Below are 24,776 nucleotides of genomic sequence, written 5' to 3' on the forward strand. Positions count from 1 at the left end.
CTCCCCATGTTTGCGTGGGTTTCATCCCTTCAACCCAAAGATGTGCAGGCTAGGTGGATTGGCCATGCTAAATTGCCACTTAATTGGAAACAATGAATTGGGTACTCTAAATTTAGGAAAAAAAACAATGATTTTCCTAATTTCCTTCCTTACCTGGATGAAAACTCCGAAAAACAAAATTCCGAAATACATTACAAAGGTGAACGTAAAAATTAGTATCCTGGTGAAGATAATTTGTCTTTCTCTTTGTTGCTGATCAGCACTTCTTTCACTTACTTACTGCCATGTTTAGTCACCCACAAATACAACAATAGAGTAGAATTCGTTTTTTGAAATCATTTTCACGGGCCTTACAAAATCTAAAATTATTCCAGCATGGAAAAATATAAAGGATAGGTCTTTTGACTTGAGTAAGTTGCCTGGCAACATAGTCAAAGCAAAATTACTGGGACTAAAATCCTCCGCTTCGTAGATGACTATTCACAGCCAAGTCAAAGAAAACAAAACAACTTTCGGTAAATAAAAATGTAGTTACTCAAAGAACACAAGAAACTTTTCAAACTATGGCTTGTATTTTGAAGTAATTGAAGTCTGCCCTTACTTAGCTTTGGAAAGGGTTGTCATTTTTGTCAGTGTTCTCCTAGGAAAAGCAATGTACAGGCACTTCCGACCTGAAGTAGCAATACTCGATAATTTTATATCAAATTACGGCAATGTGTAAAATTAAAAATTCACAGTTAATAGTTAAGAATGCGTGTGTGCGCAAAATGTCACGGTGAAATGCTCAACACTTGAATTACATTGCAACAAGTTTAGATCAACACAGATTTTAAAATAGTTACATTGTCTGCCCAGTTTCTGTAATCTGAGAACATACTTGATACCCACATGTTAATCTTTTGAAGAGTGCTGCCATCTGGTCTGGCTTATCAAAGCTGGTCCTCATTTGAGTTAGCACATCAACATTCTCCACTACTAATTTCTAGGAAGAAAGGATACTTAGTATTAGATAGTTACTCTGAGAAAGCCAAACAGATATTTCAATTTGGGAACGGAAATTAGGTTTATAAACTCCAGATGCTTCAATAGTATTGGGTTCCCAAAGAAATCAAGAGTCCTCAGATTAAACCCGTACAGGTTTGGCCTTATTTCTGGTACACTCATGATACTTCACCCTGCTTCAACCCAAAAGGGAAAGACAGTGGGATTAGACATATAGTCAGGTTCACTTTTCCCTCCTCAAAATGTCTTCCCATGATGAAATAATCAACTGCCATGGAACTATAGAATTCCTACAATGCAGAAGGAGGCCATTCGGCCCATCAAGTCTACACCGACCCTCTGAACGAGCATCCCACCAAGACCCACTCTCCCATTCCTCCCCATAATCCCACTTAACATCTTGGACATTACAGGCAATTTAGCATGACCAATCCACTTAACCCGCACATCTTTGGCCTGTGGGAGGAAACCGGAGCACCCGGAGGAAACCCACACAGTCACGGGGAGAACGTACAAACTCCACATAGCCAGTCGCCTGAAGTTGGTATTGAACCCGTGTCCCTGGCACAGTGAGGCAGCAGTACTAACCACTGCGCTACCGTGTCGCCCTAGTTCTTCTAAATGAAAAGCTAAGGCACAGAAAAGTGACGCTAATTCGGTCAGGCATTGTATCGACAGTAATTTAAAAAGAATATTTGAGTATAAGATTCTATTTTAAAGTATTACAAAGTTTACAGTTTACAAAGTATTGCCGGTGTCCTATTTGCAGTACTACAACATCATATTTAATCATTTAGTTTTCAAATTCCACCCCCTCCCCTCATTTATCCTTTTACAGATGTCAGCAACACATCACGATAAAGAACAATTCCAAAGGCAGCAACATTTGTACATATTGCACTACTGAACCAGAAAGAAAGCATTATCTGACAATTCCATTGGGCTGACCTGCACATCTGAACTCCATCCAACTTGCTACCACCAGCATCAGTATATTTCTATTAAAAGTTTGGAAGGTAGACGGGAAACATTACTCTATCACAATTTAGATGAAAATGTGCAAAGTTTTCCACTTGCTCAAGGGTGCATATGCTCATTCAGGCCCCATTAAATGATCAAATCTGGGAATTTCTATGAAGCTTAGTACCACACTACATAGTGAATTAAATGGAAGGAAAATCTACAGATGACTCATTCCTTGTACATGAGTAATGGTTTTTACAAAATTATTATAATTTTTTTTTTTTTAAATGGGCAGCATGATAGCACAGTGGTTAGCACCGTGGCTTCACAGCATCAGGGTCCCAGGTTCGATTCCCGGTTATGTCCCGGTCTGTGCGGAGTCTGCACGTTCTCCTTGCGTGTGCGTGCGCTTCCTCCGGGTGCTCTGGTTTCCTCCCACTAGCCCCTAAAGATGTGCTGTTAGGTAATTTGGGCATTATAAATTCTTCCTCTGTGTACCCGAACAGGCGTCAGAATGTGCAAATAGGGGCTTTTCACAGTAACTTCATTGCAATGTAAGCCTACTTGTGACAATAAAGATTATCAATTATTAAATTAAAGCAAATGCATCTCCCTATACTATTCCACTCCATGAGATGGTTCTACTGATTACTATTGTAGCCACAAAGATGGATTGGCTTGAGGATCAATCTGCTACCACCTCTATCCAGAAAAATATACTGCCTACTTGCAGCCCTTTTTTGGGCTGAGTAACTATTGACTCGCGCTTGACAATCAAAGCCCCAATTTCAGCTCGTGAAACTGTTCCAGCTCATACAGGACCACTCTCTTAATAATGCTAATTTAGTGGTGAAGAGACCTAGTCAGGATTCAATAAGGAATAAAATGGACTTCGAAAAACAGATACATTTTCCTTAGTATACAATATTTTGAAAAACATAAATTCCCAATAACTTCTTTATTTTAGCTACTCAGGTGAGAAGACCATGTAACATTACCAAACAGCCTTAAAAAAAATGTAATTTTAGCATTTTTTTTGCTATCTTTATCATTTGGCAGAAAGACAAACAAATTGGCAGTATTATATTAAATATGAAGAATACTAAAATGGGAAAAATAAAGCTCGTAATTGACTCAGTAATCAACTCCCTCTAAAAGAATATTTTGTCCAAATTACACATTACTTTCTTCTTTCACTCCACAAAGAAATAAATTACTTTCATGTGAAGGCAAAGGTTAAATGTAACAGTTTTTATGTAAGGGATACTAACTGCCAATACTGTTTTCACACAATAATAAACTCCCCCGAGATTGACCGCAAATGAAAAATAATTTGATTTCATAAACAGAAGAATGTCCTCCCTGTGAGGATCACATTTCTTATGCCTATTTAAAAGTTCAATCTGAGGGTTATTTTCAAATAAATTAATGTTTCTGTATATTCTAATCAGTTTATAAATCCAGGATGTACTACTATATTGCAAATAATACTAGTATTAAATGCAGAGGAAAAATAAGGTCAATGTTATACACCAATTGTGTTAATGTACTATGGGCCGCAAAACCTGTGACAGTAAGAACTGTGCTTGCTTAAATTGTATACAAAGTATTTAATTACGCTTTGATTAATATCTTAGACTAGAATGAAAATTCTAATTTTGGTTTTCTTGCCAGTATGAAAACCCTCAAATCAGGTGCCTCTCATGCTAGGATGTTCTCACAACTGGTTGCTCTACAACAGAAAACATCTCTACATATTTCCCAAAGGTTCCAGAAGGAACATACCCAATCAGACTGCAGTTTCCCAGGCCTGAGCAGCTTTTAAGACTGGTGTGAGGTTATAACCCTGTTGTTTACAATGGAGCTGCTCAAGTGCACTCCTCATTGATGTCGTCACTGGAAAAGCGCAATAGTCAGGGTCCAACTCAAGGGTTTTCATGTTGCTAAGAAAATTAATAAAAATGTTTATCAAACTAAAACTAATATTTTCTTTTATAAAATTAGGGAACACTTCATACTTACAAAGCTATGGTATGTACAATGGCTCCTGCATTCTTGAACAGAATTAAGTCATGTTCTACTGAAGCTCGCATAATCAAAAAACTGTGTTTTGGTTGTTTATTCAAAAAATGGGTATAAGCTTTCTTGATTTTAGAGAGATGTGACTGATATCAACAATTCAAATTATGAGGAATTTGAGCACGACGCTGTCCATTTGAACTGTGTTATGGGCCAGGGTTTAGAAAACTCCAAGTATATTCTGCACTGTATGTTCTATGTATGTATCTATGTATCATGGAGCTCACCTGACCTACAACTGTTTATAGATTTTGGTTATGAGGAGCATAAGGGCCTACCTTTCAGGTGTTATTCAACAAATGCCTTAAGCACTTTTAATCAAAAACAAAGTTTATTCTACAAATTCAGTTAACATTTTTATGAACACACACAAAGCATTTTTATCAACTGCAAACATAAATACCCCACACAGCTACAGTACTCTATATATAACCCTGAATAAATTCCCCCTTTAAGCTGTTCCAATTTAATAACAAAATCCCATAAACCAGAAAACCCTTTTCAAAGGTGTGGCCCAGCACACAGCAGTCAAGACCTGGTATAGGTACTTCTTGTTTCCTGTCCAAAACAGCAGATTTGAATTTCTTCCAGAAAACAGTTATCACTTTTCAGTTATCACGTAATCTGGAGACACCGTTTAGCATGCAGAGAGACACACTCCAAGGTACTTGTCTGTCTGTATACAGCAGCCAAATGTGAAAACAAAAGCCAAAACCCAGAGCCACACAACAGCTCCCAGTGCAAAAACGAAAGTAAAACTCAGAGCCACAGCCCAGCTCCACCCACACAATGACATCACTGAAGCCATTTGATAAGACAAAACATTTCTTAAAGGAACACTCCCATGATAACTGTAAAAATACAAAGTATGAATTATGCCCTTGCAAATCATAAATGAAATCTGCACACAGCATTGAGCATTTAAAAAATAAATAGGCTGTAGTATTGCTGGTTGTAAATCAGTCATCAGTGATAGCACCAATCTAAAGCAATGACTTACAGCAATCACAAAACATGAAAGGTACGATGCAAGGGTAAGTGCTAAATATGCACTGTAAGGCATAACTAATTAGGGTGGCACAGTGGTTAATACTGCTGCCTCACAGCGCCGAGGACCCAAGTTCAATCCCGGCCCCACTCACTGTCCGCGTGGAGTTTGCACATTCTCCCAGTGTTTGCATGGGTCTCAGCCCAACAACCCAAAGATGTGCAGGGTAGGTGGATTGGCCAATTGCCCCTTAACTGGGAAAAAAAGAATTGGGCACTCTAAAATTTAAAAAAGGCATAACTAATGATCACAGTAAAGTTTTCCTGAAGGTACCAAGCAGAAGCCAAATTTCATCTTAGGGAGTCGAAAAATGAGGCAAACCACTCACTCCAAGCAAGTCTCCCATTCTTCCAGCAAATAGTTTCAGAATGTTACGGGCCTATCTTTTAAGTTATGATACAGAACATGGCACCAATTCACCAAATGGGATGAACATCTCAAAAAGGGTGTGGGGAGGAAGCTGAAATAATTGAGTTATTATTTTAAAAATCTTTGAAATATCCCACTAATGGTCAGCAGTGTAAGACAGAAGGAAAATGGTTCTGCAAGTATTCACACAGACCATGTTTCTCCAACAGCTAGAAATATTGTATGAAACCCCTGGAATGTCAGCTGTGTTGGCAAGTTGTGTCATCACTGTCATTGTTTCCACATTTGGCTGCTGCATTCAAGAACAGTTTCTTCCCTACTGCCATCAGACTTTTGAATGGACCTACCTCATATTAAGTTGGTCTTTTCTCTGCACCTTGCCATAACTGTAACATTATATTCTGCAGTCTCTCCTTCCTTCCCTATGTACGGTATGCATTGTTTGTACAGCATGCAAGAAACAATACTTTTCACTGTTACTAATACATGTCACAATAATAAATCAAATCAAATACCTAACTGATTTAACAGTAGGATGGGGCTTTACTTTTGAGAAGAGTGAAAACACCAAGCAGAACCAAAAGCACATATGGGGAAGCAAAGTAAAATTGTGTAGAATCTCTTATCGTGACAACCCCAGAGTTTTAACCAGAGTGAGAGAAAATTTGATTGCTACTGAGTGCCTCCCCTTGGTCTAGTTTTTTGAATATGTTTTGACAGTTGTCTTATGAAGCACTCCAGAAAAAAAGAAACTGCTCTCTAGCCAGCACTCTTCAATGCCCTGAGGGTATGTCAGGACCAGATACAAAAAAATATATTAATGCAATCAGTAACAATTTTGAAATTAAATTGAATTATTCTTCAAGTTCTGTGGGAAAAAAAAAATCACTACTTTGCATGGTCAGCTTTTAGCATAAAAATGCTAATTTTCTGTACATATCTTGCAACACTGACCATCTGTTTTTAATAATCTTTAAGCCATTACACTATTTGGAGAAGCAAGCTTCAGAGAATGTTGAATCCAAATTATATCACAAGGCTGGAAAAATATAGACTCATCCAATTTCATTACTGGACATTATGGGAAGAGAGTGGTGTTGTGGTAATGTAACTGGACTAGTAATCCAGAGGCCCAGACTAATGCTCTGGGGGACCTGGGTTCGAATTTCACCGCAGCAATTCTAGAATCTGAATTTAATTAAGGTATATATAATGTAAATATAAAGCTGGTCAATTTATATTCACCAACTAAGTCACTAATTCACTAAAGTCCTTCCTGGGGGGGGGCGCATTTTTGTCTGATTTACATGCGACTATAGTCCCACAGCAACATAATCCCTACAGAGCAGAAGGAGGCCATACGGCCCATCGAGTCTGCACTGACCTCTTGAAAGAGCATCCTACCTAGGTCCGTTCACTCATCCACCCTACCCTATCCCCATAACCCTGTAACCTAACCTGCACATCCCTGGACACTAAGGGGCAATTTAGCATCACCAATCCACCTAACCGGCACATCATTGGACTGTGGGAGGAAATCGGGGAACCTGGAGGAAACTCATGCAGACACAGGGAGAATGTGCAAACTCCACACAGACAGTGACCCAAGGCCGGAATTGAACCTGGGTCCCAGGTGCCGTGAGGCAGCAGTGCTAACCACTGTGCCGCTCCAACATAATTGACTCTTAACTGCTCAGAAGCCAAGCAAGCCATTCAGTAAAAGGGCAATTAAGGATGGGCAACAAATGTTGGCCTCATCAGTGATGCCCACATCCCATGAAAGAATAAAGAACAAAAATACAACTACCTTTACATAAAAAAGTTACAATTTACTCAAGGACTAAAGTACCAAATACAAAAGGAACTCTTGATAGCCATGTCTCTCACTATAAAATGCCTATGTTTCTGGTGAATCTTTGATTCTCTTTATAATTCTTTGCATTTGTGGGAAATCCGACAGAAAGAAATGAAGAAGAGAATGTAGTATAATCATCGCACAAAGAATAGATGCATCTGTTTATCATACAATTATTTGATTTTTAAATCTGCAGCAATTACTTACCAAGAGAATGTATATGCAACGGACATTTTCTCCTCCATTTATTTAAGCTTGCCATAAATTTTCTTTCCCAGTGAATATTGCTGAATTATTACACTGAGTTATTACTGGAAAAAGATCTGGCTCTTGCCTGAAATCTAAACATGCACATTTTTAACAGGGGTCATGGGATAACAATTAGGAGTGGAACTCTAGTCAATCTGTTTACTCTCTAATCCAGGGATAATGAGTAACCATATTGTTCTGCAGCTAGCCATTTAAATATTGGTTAACTTTCCACAGCCTGGGAACTGACGAAAGGCTTTCCTGATCAGTGGTTCAGTACCACATCATCCAGTGCAGTGACTCATTGAGAAAGTTAAGACACACAATTGCTGACGTGGAAGTACATTTAAAAAAAAAACTGTAGAGCAGCATGAACAAAGAGTGAATACAGTACTGCTCCAAGCCATGCTTCTAAAATAGGGATTTTAAAAAATGCAACTAGAAGAATAAAAAACTGCATCTTATTAGCATAGTTGCCAAACAATCTTGCCCCTTGCAGTTCCCCACCACACGAAATCTCGTTTGCGTAGCATGACCCGACTCTTGCTCTTAAAAAAAAAAAAAAAAATCTTTTGGGGCTTATTGTCCAGCATGGTGAATTCTGGAGACAACAAGATTCTTGAATGCTTATACAGAAAATTATATTTTTCCTCTTACGCGGTGGTTGGATGTTATCATTCGTCGACTAGGCATGGAGTAATATCACCTATTCGCTTATCCTGACTGCCAGCACTTGGAAATATTCTTGGTCTACCTTAATACTGTAATTGCACAATTGGAGCCCACTGTGTAAAATTAAATGTACAGAAACACAACAGCTACAACTATTTATAATCAAAGTGAAGCAGCTGTTTTGCCACACAGTACCTACTCAGTCCTGAAAAGACTATTATGCACTCAGCATAGGAAGACATCTGCATTAGAAATGCTTGATTTTAAATATTCTGGTTAGTAGAGTAAAAGAACACTATAAACCAAAGGCATTTGGTCCCTCACACCCATGACAGTTCTTTGAAATTTAGTTCCACACCCCAGCTTTTACCCATCAAATTAGTTCTCAAGTACGTGTAAATTGCCTTTTGACAGCTCCAATGGAATAAAGTTCTAGCTCCCTCTTAGGCAACACATTCCAGATCGTACGAAATTGCTAATTTCCCCACCAACTCCTTCACCAATTACTTTAAATCTACAATCTCTCACTACTGACCTACTTACCAAAAGGTAAAGCTTTGCATTACTTTACAAAAATGCCTTGCAATTCTGAATACCTGTTTGGTCTCCCCTTAACCTTCTCTGCCTTCAAAAGAACAATACCAGCTTCTCCAATATCTCCATTTGACTGGAATCCTCACCCTGGTGATATTCTGGCAACTCTTCTCCGTACCGCCATCTGGACCTTAGCTTAAATGTAATGCTCAGAATTGTAAACATTTAGCATAATTTTTTTTTGCATGCAAGTACTCCATATACGTTATCAACTTGTTCTTCAATAATTTGCGAATATGAACCCTCAGGCTTTCTGCTTTTGCACCTCAAAATAAAACTATATAGATGATAAGACATATCTGCATTATTTCTCCAAAAAAGCATCATTTCACACTTCTCCATCACTGAGTCCCCCACTACCAACTGTCTGGGAGTTAACATTGACCAGAAACGGTACAGGACCAGCCATATAAATACTGTAGCTACAAGAGCAGGCTTGGAATCTTGCGGCAAGTGAATTACCTCCTGACTCCCCAACACCTGTCTACAATCTACAAGGCACAAGTCAGGAGTGTTATAGAAGACTCTCCACCTGCCTGGATCAATGCAGCTCCATCACATTATGGAGCTTGACACCATCCAGGACAAAGCAGCTTGTTTGATTGGCACCCCATCCACAAATATCAACCCCCTCCACCACCAACGAACATTGCCAGCAGTGTGCACCATCTTTAAGATACACTGCAGGAACTCACCAAGACTCCTTTGGCAGTTGCTTCCAAACCCACAACTGCTACCATCTTAAAGGACAAAGGCAGCAGACACATATAAACACCATCTCTCCTCCAAGCCACTCACCACCCTGACTTGGCAATAATTGCCATTCCTTTACTGTCGCTCGGCCAAAATCCTGGAACTCCCTTCATAACAGCCCTCTATTATAATATAATAATAATCGCTTATTGTCACAAGTAGGCTTCAATTAAGTTACTGTGAAAAGCCCCATGGGTGTATCTGCAGCGGTTCAAGAAGGCAACTTACCACCACCTTCTCAAGGGCATTAAGGATGGGCAATAAATGTTGGCCTCACCAGCGACACCCAAATCATATGAATGAATTTAAAAATCCACATTAAATTGTATCTGACATGATTGTTCCTTTTTCACTAACTATGCCCTCCTGAAGTTTGCAACCTATATCCAAGTAAAGGTCATTTATATTAACAAGCAATGGTCCTAATACCAGCCCTGGGCACCCCTCATTGCATACTTTTTCCAGTCAGAAAACGTGCATTTATCACTACTGCCTCAATTTCTTAGCTAACTTTTGTGTCCAAGGTATTACTGCCCTATTTGATTTATTTTTGTTCTTTCATGGGATGTGGCAGCGCTAGCAAGTGCCAGCATTAGTTACCCATCCCTAATTCCTTTGAACTAAGTGGCTTGCTCCTCAATAGGGCTGTAAGAGTCAACCACATTTCTGCGGGTCTGGAGCCACATTTAAGACCAGTTAAGGATGGCAAATTTCCTTCCCTAAAGGGCATTAGTGAACCAGATGGGATTTTACAATAACTGACAGTGGTTTCATGGTCATCATTATACTTTTCATTCCAGATTTTTAAAACAATTGCAATTCCACACCTTCCGTGGTGGGGTTCAAACCCAGGTCCCCAGAGCATTACCCTGGGTTTCTGGATTACTAGTTCAATGGCATTATTGCTAAGCCACCACCTCTCCAGGCTTCAATTTTCTGAATAAGTTGGTTTTGAATGATTTATTAGTTCACAAGGTGTGGGCATTGTTGGCGAGGCAGCATTTATTGCCCAGTCTAATTGCCCTCGAGAAGGTGGTGCTAAGCCACCTTCTTGGATTGCTGCAATCCACGTAGTGTAGGTGCATCCATGGTGTTGATAGGAAGTTATAGGAATTTGACCCTGTGTCAGTGAAGGAATGGGGATATAGTTCCAAGTCAGGATGGTGTGTGGCTTGGAGGGCAACTGTCAGGTACTGAAATTCCCATGCATCTGCTGCCCTTACCATTCTGGCGATCGGGGTCAGGGTTCGGAAACTGTTGTTGAAGGAGCCATGGTGAGTTGCTGAAGCACACCATTGCCACAGTGCATTGGTGGTGATGGAATTGAGTTTTTAAGGTGGTGGATGGAGTGCAGATTATGATGCTCACAACACAGGAGGAGGCTATTTTAGCCCATTGTGAAAGAGTGAAGTATAGGCCTGCACAACACAAAACCCTGAAAATTAGTCCGCTACAAATACATGTCCAATTGTCAATTTAAATATAGAAACTGTTTCTAATCCCAATCAACAGTCTTGTGTTAAATTAATGCTCATCTCTTCCTCCAGGTCTTTTGCCAATTGTTTTAAATCTGTTTAATGTGGTTAGCACTGGTTTAGCCAGAGAACACATTGATTAAATCTACCCTAAATGTTTTCCTCTCTACCCCTCCTTGTTCCTTTGACCCTGAGCAAGCTATTTCCCAGCCCTACACATCTTATTGTTCCTATCTGAAGTAAGGTGGTATTATTTTTTATCATCTTTGGGATATATTGCATTATGCTGAAAAGCAGGCTTGTTGGCCTGTGTGTGTAGCATATTTAATTAAATTGAAGACAGTTGGGCTGCAAGGTTTAGGATATCAAAGGGGTATAAATGTGAAAGACTTGCATTTGAAGTAAATATGGCCAAATTGGATTTTATATAAGTAAATAAACAATGGGTAGAAATTTGCATTAGGAGATAAGGGGCAAAGTGGAATGTTAAGCTGTTAAATTTCAAAGGGACGCATAAAGGGTTTACAACTTGGAAAACGGCACAAATAAATACGTCAAGATTATTCAATTTTATTTGACCCGAAAGTGAGGGCAATAACAACATGAAAGATTTTTATATTCTGGGAAAGGCAAATTTCAAAGAAGGATAAAGACAATGAAATCAAGGTGAAAGAACAGAAAGGTACTTCAGGAGAGATGCTGAGAGCTTAGGGTGGGGTGACCTCATAAGACCTCCTGGCATGCTGCTCTATGCTTGGGAAAGAACTGGTGATGAGGCAAAGTGAAGCAGCTTTGCAGCCAAACCAGAAAAAAAGTGTCTGGTTTTCAGAAAGCAGCATTTTGTTTTAAAGTTTGCTGAATTTCCACAGCAGAATGAGAGGGTGAGAAGTCAGGTGACATACAATCTTTACAGCAGGTATTTTGCCTTTTGGGAATATTGCTGGATTTTATAGATTAAATATCTGTAAGAGATTGTTGCCTAGTCTAACCAAGTCAGAAATCTTTTGGGGGGAATGTGCTGTAAGTCTATTTTCAACTCTGCAAATATAATCTTGTGTGTTTAAGCTTTCATTTCTTAATAAAGGTTTTAATTTAATATTTAAAATCCCCAAAAGTATGACTGGAATTTGTGGCTTCTGACTTCAGTACATATATCTCATACAAAAATTGAGTTGTGATAAGCTTGCCGAGTTTCCCTTTGGAATTTGGTTTGCCTGGCAATTACCACTTGCCAGATAATAAAACCCTCCCCATTAATCGGAAGAAACAACAGAGAGAAGCAGTATAATCTAAGTGATTATTTTTTTAAACTCAGGATTATTGAGAGCACAACGTTTTAGTGATAATTCCTTAGCTTCGGACGATATAGGGCAGATTCGCGATCAAATCTTAAATATATATTTGCTGTCACAGTGCTAAAAGTAAGGAATTTACCACAGGAGGCCACTGGTTCAAATGGGTCTGTACAACTCTCAAGCCAACATCAGGTGGGAAGCTAACATAGCTGAGAAATAACCAGGCAATTGCAATGGACCGTTGTCTTCAAAAGACAAGTCACAAATATAAATGACTGAAACATCACCCTCAAAAACATGCCATCACCAGCGTTCACACCATCAGAAAATCATTTCTAATTTGTTGGTAAACATTGAATGTGGGGGCTTCTCTGGAAATTCATGGGATTAATAGTTGCCAAAAAATTGGCAAGTCATGTTGCAGCTGTATAGGACCTTAGTTAGGCCACACTTGGAGTATAGTGTTCAATTCTGGTCGCCACACTACCAGAAGGATGTGGAGGCTTTAGAGGGTGCAGAAGAGATTTATCAGGATGTTGCCTGGTATGGAGGGCATTAGCTATAAGGAGAGGTTGAATAAACTCGGTTTGTTCTCACTGGAACGAAGGAGGTCGAGGGGCGACCTGACAGAGGTCTACAAAATTTTGAGGGGCATAGACAGAATGGATAGTCAGAGACCTTTTCCCAGGGTAGAGAGGTCAATTACTAGGGGACATAGGTTTAAGGTGTGTGGGGCAAGGTTTAGAGGAGATGTACGAGGCAAGTTTTTTTTACACAGAGGGTAGTGGGTGCCTGGAACTCGCTGTCGGAGGTGGTGGTGAAGCAGGGACGACAGTGACGTTTAAGGGGCATCTTGACAAATACATGAATAGGATGGGAATAGAGAGATACGGACCCCAGAAGTGTAGAAGATTTTAGTTTAGACGGGCAGCATGGTCGGCTCAGGCTTGGAAGGCCGAAGGGCCTGTTCCTGTGCTGTACATTTCTTTGTTCAAATGGCTACCCGTGAAAATTGCCAATGTTTTTTTTTAAAAAAAAATTTATTGGTGTTTTCCAGTTTTTACAGAGCAACAGCTCACATCTGGTATTTACAAGTTTGTGTCTTATTTATAATGGAAAATTGCCAATTATTACAGCTAACTTGTAGGTACGCAATCTTTAAAGTTAATAACTGAAGTTTTCCAGCCTGTTTAAATTTTTTTACTGTGCGATTTGCCACCATTCACACAAGGTACTTATGATCAGTCTTCACAAATCCAGCAGCAAATTCCCATCATACTAAAGGGTTTAAAATTTCACAATCAGTGTCATTTTATAATAGTGTGTTTTATCGTTTTATTTCCTGTACCAGAATGCAGACATAGCTGCAATGAATCTTCAATCTTACCTTGAGCTCTGCCACCTGTGAGGAAATGTGCCACATCAGGCTTTCACTTAAAAACTTCATTCCATATGGGCCCAGAAGTTCTGAAAGAGCCCTCATTTCTGTGGGAAAACATGCATAACACTAATAAATATGTCATTACACTGGCATGTCCATATTGTCAAAAATCATCTAAAACCTTGAAACCTCCCATGAAAAATAAGGGTATGATGACTTGGAACCATAAAGAAAGTCACGTTACAGAAAGTGGCCACTCACCCCATCATATTTGTATCACCCAAAAAAAGAGAAACTAGTCACTTATTTGAATCCCACTTTCCAGAGCCCGGTTACAGCACTTCAGGTGCAGATCCAGATATCTTTTAAATGAGTTGAGCGTTTCAGCCTCAACCACCAACTGAGGCAGTGAATTCCAGATGCCCACCACCCTCTGGGTGAAAAAGATATTCCTCATATCTCCTCTAATCCTTCTACCAATCACCATAAATTAATACTTCCCGGTAATTGACCCCGCAGCTAGTAGAAAGCAGGTCTTTCCTGTCTACCCTATCCAGGCCCTTTATAATTTTGTTAGGTCACCCTCATAGCACTGAAATCTGGGAACCAGAAGAAAAACAATTGTGATCTAAGCAGCATTTTATACAGTTCCACCATTACATCCCTACTTTGGCGTTCAATAACTTTCCCAACAGAGGAAAGCATTCCAGAAGCTTTCTAGATGACTATGACCGCCTGTCCTGCCACCTTCAAGGACCTGTGGAAATGCACTCCCAAGTCTCTCACTTCTTGAATCCTTTTCAATATCTTCTTCCCCTTTATTGAGTATTTCCTTGCTTTATTTGCCCTCTCCAAAAGCATTACCTCACATTTTTCCAGACTGAATTCCATTTGTCACTTCTCTGCCCACTAAACCAAACCACAGATATCATTCTGGAGCTGACAGCTATCCTTTTCACCATCAACTACATGGCCAATTTTTGTGTTAACTGCAAATTTTTCAATCATGCCTCCCACATTTAAGTCTAAATCATTAACATATGCAACAAACAGCAAGGCCACAATACGAAGCCCTGTGGAGCACCACTAGAAATCATTTTCCATTTGCAAAACCATCCAACTGACCATTACTCTTCGTAATGTCACTGAGCCAACTTTGGATTCAACCGGCCACCTTCCTCTATATCCCACAAGATTTCACTTTTCTGACTTCTTTGCCACGTGGGACCTTGTCAAATACCTTACTGAAATCCATGTAGACAACATCCACTGCACTATCCTTGGATGCATATATATATATTTGAGAAATTCTTAAGTGCTGAAATTTGTGAACCATCACTATTTGTGTACACAGATATTGAGTTACTAACAAAACTGCAGATTGCTGAGCTGAAAAATGGTGAACGAACTCCATTACCAATTTTTTTACTTTTGAGAAAATGAAGAAAAATAACAAAATTACAAAAGAAAAAACTTTATTGGGAACGAAAATTAAATACAGTAGCAATGCCTGGTTACAGAGGATCTGATCACTACTGTATTACTGTTTGCGGGAGCTTGTTGTGCATCAATTGGTTAAGTGCTTTGCAAAGTCCAATGGTCATGAAGAGAGCTATATAAATGCAAATCTGTTAGACGTATGGTGCAACAAACTATCCAGAAAGATATGGAGGGGAGGGGAGGAGAGAGGGGATGGCAAGACAGCAGCTCATGTGAGTACGTTCAAGACTATGTAGACCGTGAATTATGCCAGGTTGGGGAAAACCAGAAATTATTGCAAAATATAGTGCAATGTTCACCCTTCATGCAGATATTTCTGACTTTTGAGTCTGGGATGCAAGTTATCTTGTGACTCTGTGCAAGTCATTCACATCAATAAACTTACACATCAATGCCATATACACAAATACTACCCGTTATCCAAGGAGAAAAAAAGGACAATGAACAAATTTCTGCACATTAATTCTAAAGACTGCACTACGGGATATAAGTGCCCAGAAATTTAAGCTGATTCAGTATTGGAGCCTTCCCTGAGGATATTTAATCATTTTACAATTTTATAATCGAACGTTAGGTTTATAAATCTGTGACACTACTTTTCTTGCTGATCTAACAACACAAGTGTTGAAGCAACTTTCAGAGCACAATAACAATTTATATAGCATCGCCAATGTCAAAAAATGTTCCAATTTGATTCATAGGGGCGTAATGAAAAAGAAAACAATGAACTAAAGGAGGAGCTGGGATGATCCAAATTGTGGTTAAAAAGGTGAGTTTTAAGAAAGGTCTTAAAAGAGCAGAAGAAGGTGACGAGGTAAAGAGATTTAAGGCAAGAAATACAGATTGTTGGCACTTGAAGACATGGCCACCAGTAGTGGGGTGGGAGGGAGAGATCAAGGAGGTTAGAGTTAGAGGAATAGAGAGTTAGAGAAGGTATCAAGGACAGTGTTGGGTGAGTGGAACTCTGTGTGGGGCAGGAGTATTTTGGATGAGTTGAAGTTTATAGATTAGTAGAGAACAGAAGATGAGCCAGGAGAGCATTGGACTCTGAAAATGACAGAGGGTAATGAGGGTTTCGGCAGCAAATGGACTGTGGTACAAACCATGTTGGTTAATGTTACAGAGGTGGAAACAGTCAGTTCAGGGTTAAACAAGCCTCAGATTATAGACAGGTTGGTTCAGTCCATGACATTGTCTGTAAAGGAGAATGCAATAAGTAATATTGGAACAGAGTTGATGGGAAATGGTGATTCACTCAAAATTGAAGTCTGATAACGAAGTGGCAGTATAGTAGTAGAGACAGAGGTGGGTGTCATCAGCATACATGTGGCCATTAACCTCATGTCTAAGGCGGACATCACCAGGTGGTTGCATGTAAATAATGAAGAGATAGAAGGAGGGGGCAAAGATCCTTGGGGATTGAAAAGCTTTTTCTGAAGGTGCCCGGGCCATGATCAGATCGGTAAACTTAGAAGTATTTAAAGGCAGTTTCACTGAGCTAGGCAACATAGATATCTTGGGATGATGATCATTTTTGTAGGATGTGAGCATCGTTGGCAAGGCGAGCATTTGTTGCTCATACCCAAATTGTCCTTTAGAAGGTGATGGTGATAAGCCATCTCTTGAACTGCTGCAGTCCATCTGGTGTAGGTGCATTGATAGTGCTCTGAGGAAGAAGGGGCGTCATTCTCCGACCCCCCAGAGGGTCGGAGAATGGCCGTTGGCCGCCGTGAATCCCGCCCCCGCCGAAGTCTCCGAAGGGAGAAAAGTCGGCGGGGCGTTAATGGCGCCGCTGCCGCGGAGAATGTCACGGGTCTGCGCAAGGCAGCCGATTTTCGGCCTGCCGATATTCTCCCTTCCGGATGGGCCGAAGTCCCGTCGACGTGATGACCGTTCACGTCGACGTGAATCAAACCTCCTTTTCATCGGCGTGACCCGGTGCTCCAGGCTCACGCCGACCAGCGTGGAGGTGAGTGACGGCCTGGGGGGTTGGCTCTGGGCAGGCAATGGCGTGGCCGCAGTCTGATTGCGTGAGGAAAGGTGTGTCTCGGGTTGTGTGTGCGCGCGCGCGGCGGGGGGGGGGGGTTAGAGTAGGCTGGGCTCCGGGGGAGTGCCGGGAGGGGGTCCGTGCCGGGGTGGAGGTTGGGGGTTCGGTCCGTGCTGGGGTGGAGGTTGGGGGGGGGGGGGGGGTCCGTGCTGGGGTGGAGGTTGGGGGGGGGGTCCGTGCTGGGGTGGAGGTTGGGGGGGGGGGTCCGTGCCGTGCCGGGGTGGAGGTTGGGGGGGGGGTCCGTGCCGTGCCGGGGTGGAGGTTGTGGGGGGGTCCGTGCCGTGCCGGGGTGGAGGTTGGGGGGGGGTCCGTGCTGGGGTGGAGGTTGGGGGGGGGGGTCCGTGCCGTGCCGGGGTGGAGGTTGGGGGTTGGGGGGGGTCTGTGCTGGGGTGGAGGTTGGGGGGGGTCCGTGCTGGGGTGGAGGTTGGGGGGGTCCGTGCCGTGCCGGAGTGGAGGTTGGGGGTTGGGGGGGGGGTTCGTGCTGGGGTGGAGGTTGGGGGGGGGGGGGTCCGTGCCGTGCCGGGGTGGAGGCTGTTGGGGGGGGCCCGTGCCGGGGTGGAGGTTGGGGGTCCGTGCCGGGGTGGAGGTTGGGGGGGGTCCGTTCCGTGCATGGGTGGAGGTTGGGGGTTGGAGGGGGGTCCGTGCTGGGGTGGAGGTTGGGGGGTGTCCGTGCTGGGGTGGAGGTTGGGGGGGGGGGGGGGGGGGTCCGTGCCGGGGTGGAGGTTGGGGGGGGGGGGGGTCCGTGCCGGGGTGGAGGTTGGGGGGGGTCCGTGCAGTGCCGGGGTGGAGGCTGTTGGGGGGGGGCCCGTGCCGGGGTGGAGGTTGGGGGGGTCCGTGCCGGGGTGGAGGTTGGGGGGGGGGTCCGTGCTGGGGTGGAGGTTGGGGGGGGGGGGGTCCGTGCTGGGGTGGAGGTTGGGGGGGGGGGGTCCGTGCCGTGCCGGGGTGGAGGTTGGGGGGGGTCCGTGCCGGGGTGGAGGTTGGGGGGGTCCGTGCCGTGCCGGGGTGGAGGTTGGGGGGGGTCCGTGCCGTGCCGGGGTGGAGGTTGGGGGGGGTCCGTGCTGGGGTGGAGGTTGGGGGGGGGGGGTCCGTGCCGGGGCGGAGGTTGGGGGGGTCCGTGCCATGCCGGGGTGGAGGTTGGGGGTTGGGGGGTCCGTGCTGGGGTGGAGGTTGGGGGGGGGGGTCCGTGCTGGGGTGGAGGTTGGGGGGGGTCCGTGCCGTGCCGAAGTGGAGGTTGGGGGTTGGGGGGGGGGTTCGTGCTGGGGTGGAGGTTGGGGGGGGGGGGGGGTCCGTGCCGTGCCGGGGTGGAGGCTGTTGGGGGGGGCCCGTGCCGGGGTGGAGGTTGGGGGTCCGTACCGGGGTGGAGGTTGGGGGGGGGTCCGTTCCGTGCATGGGCGGAGGTTGGGGGTTAGGGGGGGGTCCGTGCTGAGGTGGAGGTTGGGGGGGGTCCGTGCTGGGGTGGAGGTTGGGGGGGGCGGGGTCCGTGCCGTGCCGGGGTGGAGGTTGGGGGGGGGGGTCCGTGCCGGGGTGGAGGTTGGGGGGGGTCCGTGCCGTGCCGGGGTGGAGGTTGGGGGGGGTCTGTGCTGGGGTGGAGGTTGGGGGGGGGGTCCGTGCTGGGGTGGAGGTTGGGGGGGGGTCCGTGCCGTGCCGGGGTGGAGGTTGGGGGGGGTCCGTGCCGTGCCGGGGTGGAGGTTGGGGGGGGTCCGTGCCGTGCCGGGGTGGAAGTTGGGGGGGGTCCGTGCCGTGCCGGGGTGGAGGTTGGGGGTTGGGGGGGGTCTGTGCTGGGGTGGAGGTTGGGGGGGGTCCGTGCTGGGGTGGAGGTTGGGGGGGTCCGTGCCGTGCCGGAGTGGAGGTTGGGGGTTGGGGGGGGGGTTCGTGCTGGGGTGGAGGTTGGGGGGGGGGGGTCCGTGCCGTGCCGGGGTGGAGGCTGTTGGGGGGGGGCCCGTGCCGGGGTGGAGGTTGGGGGTCCGTGCCGGGGTGGAGGTTGGGGGGGGTCCGTTCCGTGCATGGGTGGAGGTTGGGGGTTGGAGGGGGGTCCGTGCTGGGGTGGAGGTTGGGGGGGGGGGGGGGGGTCCGTGCCGGGGTGGAGGTTGGGGGGGGGGGGGGTCCGTGCCGGGGTGGAGGTTGGGGGGGGTCCGTGCAGTGCCGGGGTGGAGGCTGTTGGGGGGGGGCCCGTGCCGGGGTGGAGGTTGGGGGTTGGGGGGGTCCGTGCCGGGGTGGAGGTTGGGGGGGGGGTCCGTGCTGGGGTGGAGGTTGGGGGGGGGGGGGTCCGTGCTGGGGTGGAGGTTGGGGGGGGGGTCCGTGCCGTGCCGGGGTGGAGGTTGGGGGGGGTCCGTGCCGGGGTGGAGGTTGGGGGGGTCCGTGCCGTGCCGGGGTGGAGGTTGGGGGGGGTCCGTGCCGTGCCGGGGTGGAGGTTGGGGGGGGTCCGTGCTGGGGTGGAGGTTGGGGGGGGGGGGGTCCGTGCCGGGGCGGAGGTTGGGGGGGTCCGTGCCATGCCGGGGTGGAGGTTGGGGGTTGGGGGGTCCGTGCTGGGGTGGAGGTTGGGGGGGGGGGTCCGTGCTGGGGTGGAGGTTGGGGGGGGTCCGTGCCGTGCCGAAGTGGAGGTTGGGGGTTGGGGGGGGGGTTCGTGCTGGGGTGGAGGTTGGGGGGGGGGGGGTCCGTGCCGTGCCGGGGTGGAGGCTGTTGGGGGGGGCCCGTGCCGGGGTGGAGGTTGGGGGTCCGTACCGGGGTGGAGGTTGGGGGGGGGTCCGTTCCGTGCATGGGCGGAGGTTGGGGGTTAGGGGGGGGTCCGTGCTGAGGTGGAGGTTGGGGGGGGTCCGTGCTGGGGTGGAGGTTGGGGGGGGCGCGGTCCGTGCCGTGCCGGGGTGGAGGTTGGGGGGGGGGGTCCGTGCCGGGGTGGAGGTTGGGGGGGGTCCGTGCCGTGCCGGGGTGGAGGTTGGGGGGGGTCTGTGCTGGGGTGGAGGTTGGGGGGGGGGTCCGTGCTGGGGTGGAGGTTGGGGGGGGGTCCGTGCCGTGCCGGGGTGGAGGTTGGGGGGGGTCCGTGCCGTGCCGGGGTGGAGGTTGGGGGGGGTCCGTGCCGTGCCGGGGTGGAAGTTGGGGGGGGTCCGTGCTGGGGTGGAGATTGGGGGGGGGTCCGTGCTGGGGTGGAAGTTGGGGGGGGTCCGTGCCGTGCCGGGGTGGAGGTTGGGGGTTGTGGGGGGGGGGTCCGTGCTGGGGTGGAGGTTGGGGGGGTCCGTGCCGTGCCGGGGTGGAGGCTGTTGGGGGGGGGGGCCCGTGCCGGGGTGGAGGTTGGGGGGGGGGGGGGGGAGGTCCGTGCCGGGGTGGAGGTTGGGGGCGGGTCCGTTCCGTGCATGGGTGGAGGTTGGGGGTCCGTGCTGGGGTGGAGGTTGGGGGGTCCGTGCTGGGGTGGAGGTTTGGGGGGGGGGGTCCGTGCCGTGCCAGGGTGGAGGTTGGGGGGGGGTCCGTGCCGAGGAGGGGGATGGGAGGGCAAGTGAGTTGGTCCACCTGGCCAGGTGCCAGCCTCCAACAGTTGGACCCATGCGGTCCATGCCACCTGGCTGGGGGGAGGAGGGGATATGGGCAATGATGACATGTCGTCGTTCCCCTCCCCCCCCACCAGGCCGTCATGTTTTCAGATCATCCAGCTATGTTGGCCGCCGTGGTGGCAGCCGCTCATGTCTATGTTGCCCTGGATGAGGAGGAGGAGGAGGAGGAGGAGGAGCGTGCCAGAGAGGTGGCGCAGGCTGCCGCAGAGGGGCAGGTGGCAGCCGCCCAGGCTGGAGGGACACCTGACCGACAGGACGAGGAGGGGGAGGAGGACGTCGCGGCCCCACGGCAACGGAGGCACCCGAGGGCGCCCCGTGTGTACCGGCCCCGGCAGTCATACCAGGACCTCACGGACCGGGAATGCAGGAGGAGACTCCGGATGAGCCGGGAAACCGTGGCACACATCTGCCACCTGCCGGCACACCTGTCACCGCGTGGCACTGGCGGGGGACACCCTCTCCCAGTGTCCGTCAAGGTTACGGTGGCCCTGAACTTTTATGCAACAGGGTCATTCCAGGCACCGAGTGGGGACCTGTCCGGCATATCGCAGACATCGGTGCACCGGTGCATCCGGGCAGTGACAGATGCCCTATATGCCATGGCGCACCGCTACATCCGCTTCCCCGTGGACCGGGCCAGCCAAGATGCCCGGGCCGTGGGCTTCTCTGCCGTGGCCGGGTTCCCCATGGTCCAGGGCGCGATCGATGGGATGCACGTCGCCGTGCGGCCACCTGCAGATAACAGGGCAGTGTTGACTAATAGGAAGGGGACCTATTCGACGAACGTACAGGTGGTCTGCGACCACCGCATGATGATCCTGCACGTCTGCGCCCGTCACCCAGGCAGTGTACACGACTCATTCGTGTTGTCACGGTCATCCATCCCCGGCATGTACGAGGGACGCCATCCCCGGCTGAGGGGCTGGTTGCTGGGCGACAGGGGCTACCCATTGCGATCGTGGCTGATGACGCCTATACGGAGGCCACGCAATGAGGCGGAGAACCGCTACAATGATGCCCATGTAGCGACAAGGGGAGTGATCGAGAGGTGCTTTGGCGTGCTGAAGATGCGTTTCAGGTGCCTGGACCTCTCTGGGGGCACCCTCCAGTATCGGTCAGATAGGGTCGGCCGCATCATTGTGGTGTGCTGCGTCCTGCACAACATAGCCCAGCAGAGGGGCGATGTGCCGCAGGCAGAGGAGGGCGGAGTGGAGGAGCAGCAGGAAGAGGCCCAGTCCTCCCCAGATGAGGGGGATGGGGGCAATGGTCAGGGCAGACGGGGTAGACACAGGCGGGTGGCTGTCCACCGTTACCGGCTGGCCCAGCGGGCACGGGACAGACTGATAGACGCCCGCTTCACTGACTAGATGGGCGTGGGAATCGGGTAGTATGGCCGCAGACCACCCACACCCCCCACCCATCCACCCACCCAGCACCCTCACCAACCCCCCCCCCCATTGCCGATCCACCTGCGGCACAACGGGCCGGGCTCACACAGTTGCGGGTGGACGCGTGTCTATCGCAGGCCATGGAGGATGATGACAACCCGCCCTGCGATGAGCTCCTGGCTCTACATCGTTGGACTATGTCTGACCCATGGCCACAGTACCACCATCCACCCGGCCATCCCTGCATGCGGCTGTGACACTGTAGCGTTCGGTCTCGTCCTTTGTTAGGGGGATGTTGATGGCGGCCCAGGGGGAAGGGGGCAGACTCACCTGGGGCTGAGGTAAGACCACCCCTCACACACACACTTGCGCTCAACGTACATGACACCCCCGCACACTTTGGACAGAGCACAAAGGCAGCTTCGGTAGGTGTAACATTGGCTTTAATAACCAAAGGAGTTCATGCACGTGCCCTAGCCCCTAAAACTCATCTGTGCCCTGCACCCGTGCCAACTTACTCAGTGTCTAATTGTTTGGCCTTACGGGCCCTTTGACTACGTCTACGTGGTTCCCCAGACGGTACAGCAGAACTGGAGGTGGACTCCTGTGATTCCTGCCCTCTGACACTGGATCCCTTTTGCGGCCGTTTCCTGGGGCGTCCTGGCCTAGATGGGCCAGGCTGCGGCCCGGGTGACTGGGATGGCGAGCTGCCAGCCTGTCCTGCCCGTTGCCCACCCGATGCACCTGGGACGGAAGGGGGGGAGTCCGAGGTGTCGCGGTGTACCGGGACCTCCCCTACAGAGGGAGCCGGGACGGACCACACCACCTCCTCCTCCCTCGGGGTGCCCGATGGCCCCCAGGCCTCTACATGGGTGGGGGATGCGAACGGACTGGCCATCCGACGCCCCCCCGACATCTGGCGCTGCCAGTCCTGGAGGCCCATGCTGGTATCGACAGGGGTCTGCAGGTTTGCAGCCATGGAGCCCAGGGGGTTGGCAAACCCTGTCTGTGACAGTGCGACGCCGGCTCGCACATGGCCACTGGCGCCGATGCCCTCAGCGATGGCCTGCAGAGACTGGGCCATGGCCTGCTGAGACTGGGCCATGGCCTGCAGAGACTGGGCTATGGCGTTGAGCGCCTCTGCCATCTGGCGCTGGCACTGGCTCATGGCCTCCTGTGAGAGGGCAGCCATTTCCTGGGCCACAGACGCCGCCTGCACGGAAGGCCCCAGGCCTCGCAAACCGTTCCCCATGTCTGACACCGTCGCACCCATTGCCTCCACCGCGGACGCCACCCGTGCGGTGTCAGCCTGGGTGGCACGCATGACCGGCACCACTCCCAGCTCCTGGACGCGGGTGGACTCCTCCACCTGCGACCGCAGCCGCCGCAAGCCGCCCGTCACCCTCTTCGCTCGTCTCCGGGTCGGTGGTTGCATCGGATCTATGTGTGGGTGTGGTTACTGCAGGAACCCGGGATCCATCTGGGCGGCAGATGTTCGCTTGGGCTGGGCTGCCCTCCGACTGCCCGGTCCCTCTGCTGCTCCTACCTCCACCTGCTGTACCGGGACGGCTGTGTTGTGCGCACCAGTGAGTCTACCAGACGCCTCATCACTAAAGTGCCCAACCGTGGTGAGTGTTTCTGCGATGGTGGAGGGTGTTGGTGACAGCAGTGGCGTTGTGTCGTGCTCTTCGTCCCACTCTGAGTCCATGGCACTTTGGGGTGGGGGTTCGTCTCCACCCATCCACTCTGAGTCACTGTCCGGTATTTCGTCTTCCTAGGTAGTGCTGTCCCGGGTAGGGGTGTCCTGGGTAGTGCTGTACCGGGTAGGGGTGTCCCGGGTAGGGGTGTCCCGGGTAGGGGTGTCCCGGGTAGGGGTGTCCCGGGTAGGGGTGTCCCGGGTAGGGGTGTCCCGGGTAGGGGTGTCCCGGGTAGGGGTGTCCCGGGTAGGGGTGTCCCGGGTAGGGGTGTCCCGGGTAGGGGTGTCCCGGGTAGGGGTGTCCCGGGTAGTGGTGTCCCGGGTAGTGGTGTCCTGGCTCGTATGTGACGGGGGCCTGTGGCTGCCCCCCTCGTCGCTGGGTGGTCGCTCCCGCGTCGTCTCCCTGTTGCTCCAGGTCTCTCCGTCTCCCGTGGTGTGCGAGGGGCATCCTGCGGGCGTCGCATGCTGGAGGGTGCGGGTCTCTCCGTCTCCCGTGGTCTCCGAGGGGCATCCTGCGGGCGGTCTGCATCTGCGGGGATGGGTGCCTGGACGTTTGGTCCTGCAATACACAATGAAGCATGCATGGTTAGACATCAGGCAGTGATCAGGTGATATGGGGGAGGGGGATATAGGGGAGGGGGGATATGGGGACGGGATGTCGGTGGCTCACTCGCTAGTACGCCCCCGACCTCTGCATCAGCAACCTCCCGGTCCTCAGGTCCGCCAGCCAGTTCCAGGGCCCTTTCCTCGTGTACGGTCAGTGGCTTCTCATCAGCGGGCCCTCCTCCAGTTCTCACATGCTCCCTATTGTTGTGCGCGCGCTTCTCCTGTGGGGGAGGGGGGGGGTAAAAGGCAACAGTGTTAGGCA

At 49.2% G+C, this 24,776-nt stretch overlaps 1 protein-coding gene across 9 annotated transcripts in view; it reads right to left on the minus strand.

Annotated features, from left to right (window-relative positions):
* Positions 1-24,776, minus strand: part of nckap1 (NCK-associated protein 1) — a 351,428-nt gene that overhangs the window by 65,445 nt on the left and 261,207 nt on the right. For all 9 annotated transcript variants that reach the window (XM_072477663.1, XM_072477668.1, XM_072477677.1 and 6 more), the window contains 2 exons: positions 13,742-13,839; positions 889-982 (listed from right to left, as the gene is read on the minus strand). In XM_072477663.1, the coding sequence (XP_072333764.1) occupies positions 889-982; positions 13,742-13,839 (192 nt within the window). The remainder of the gene's footprint in view (positions 1-888; positions 983-13,741; positions 13,840-24,776) is intronic.

Source organism: Scyliorhinus torazame, chromosome 2 (assembly GCF_047496885.1).
Source record: "Scyliorhinus torazame isolate Kashiwa2021f chromosome 2, sScyTor2.1, whole genome shotgun sequence".
NCBI lineage: Eukaryota > Metazoa > Chordata > Chondrichthyes > Carcharhiniformes > Scyliorhinidae > Scyliorhinus > Scyliorhinus torazame.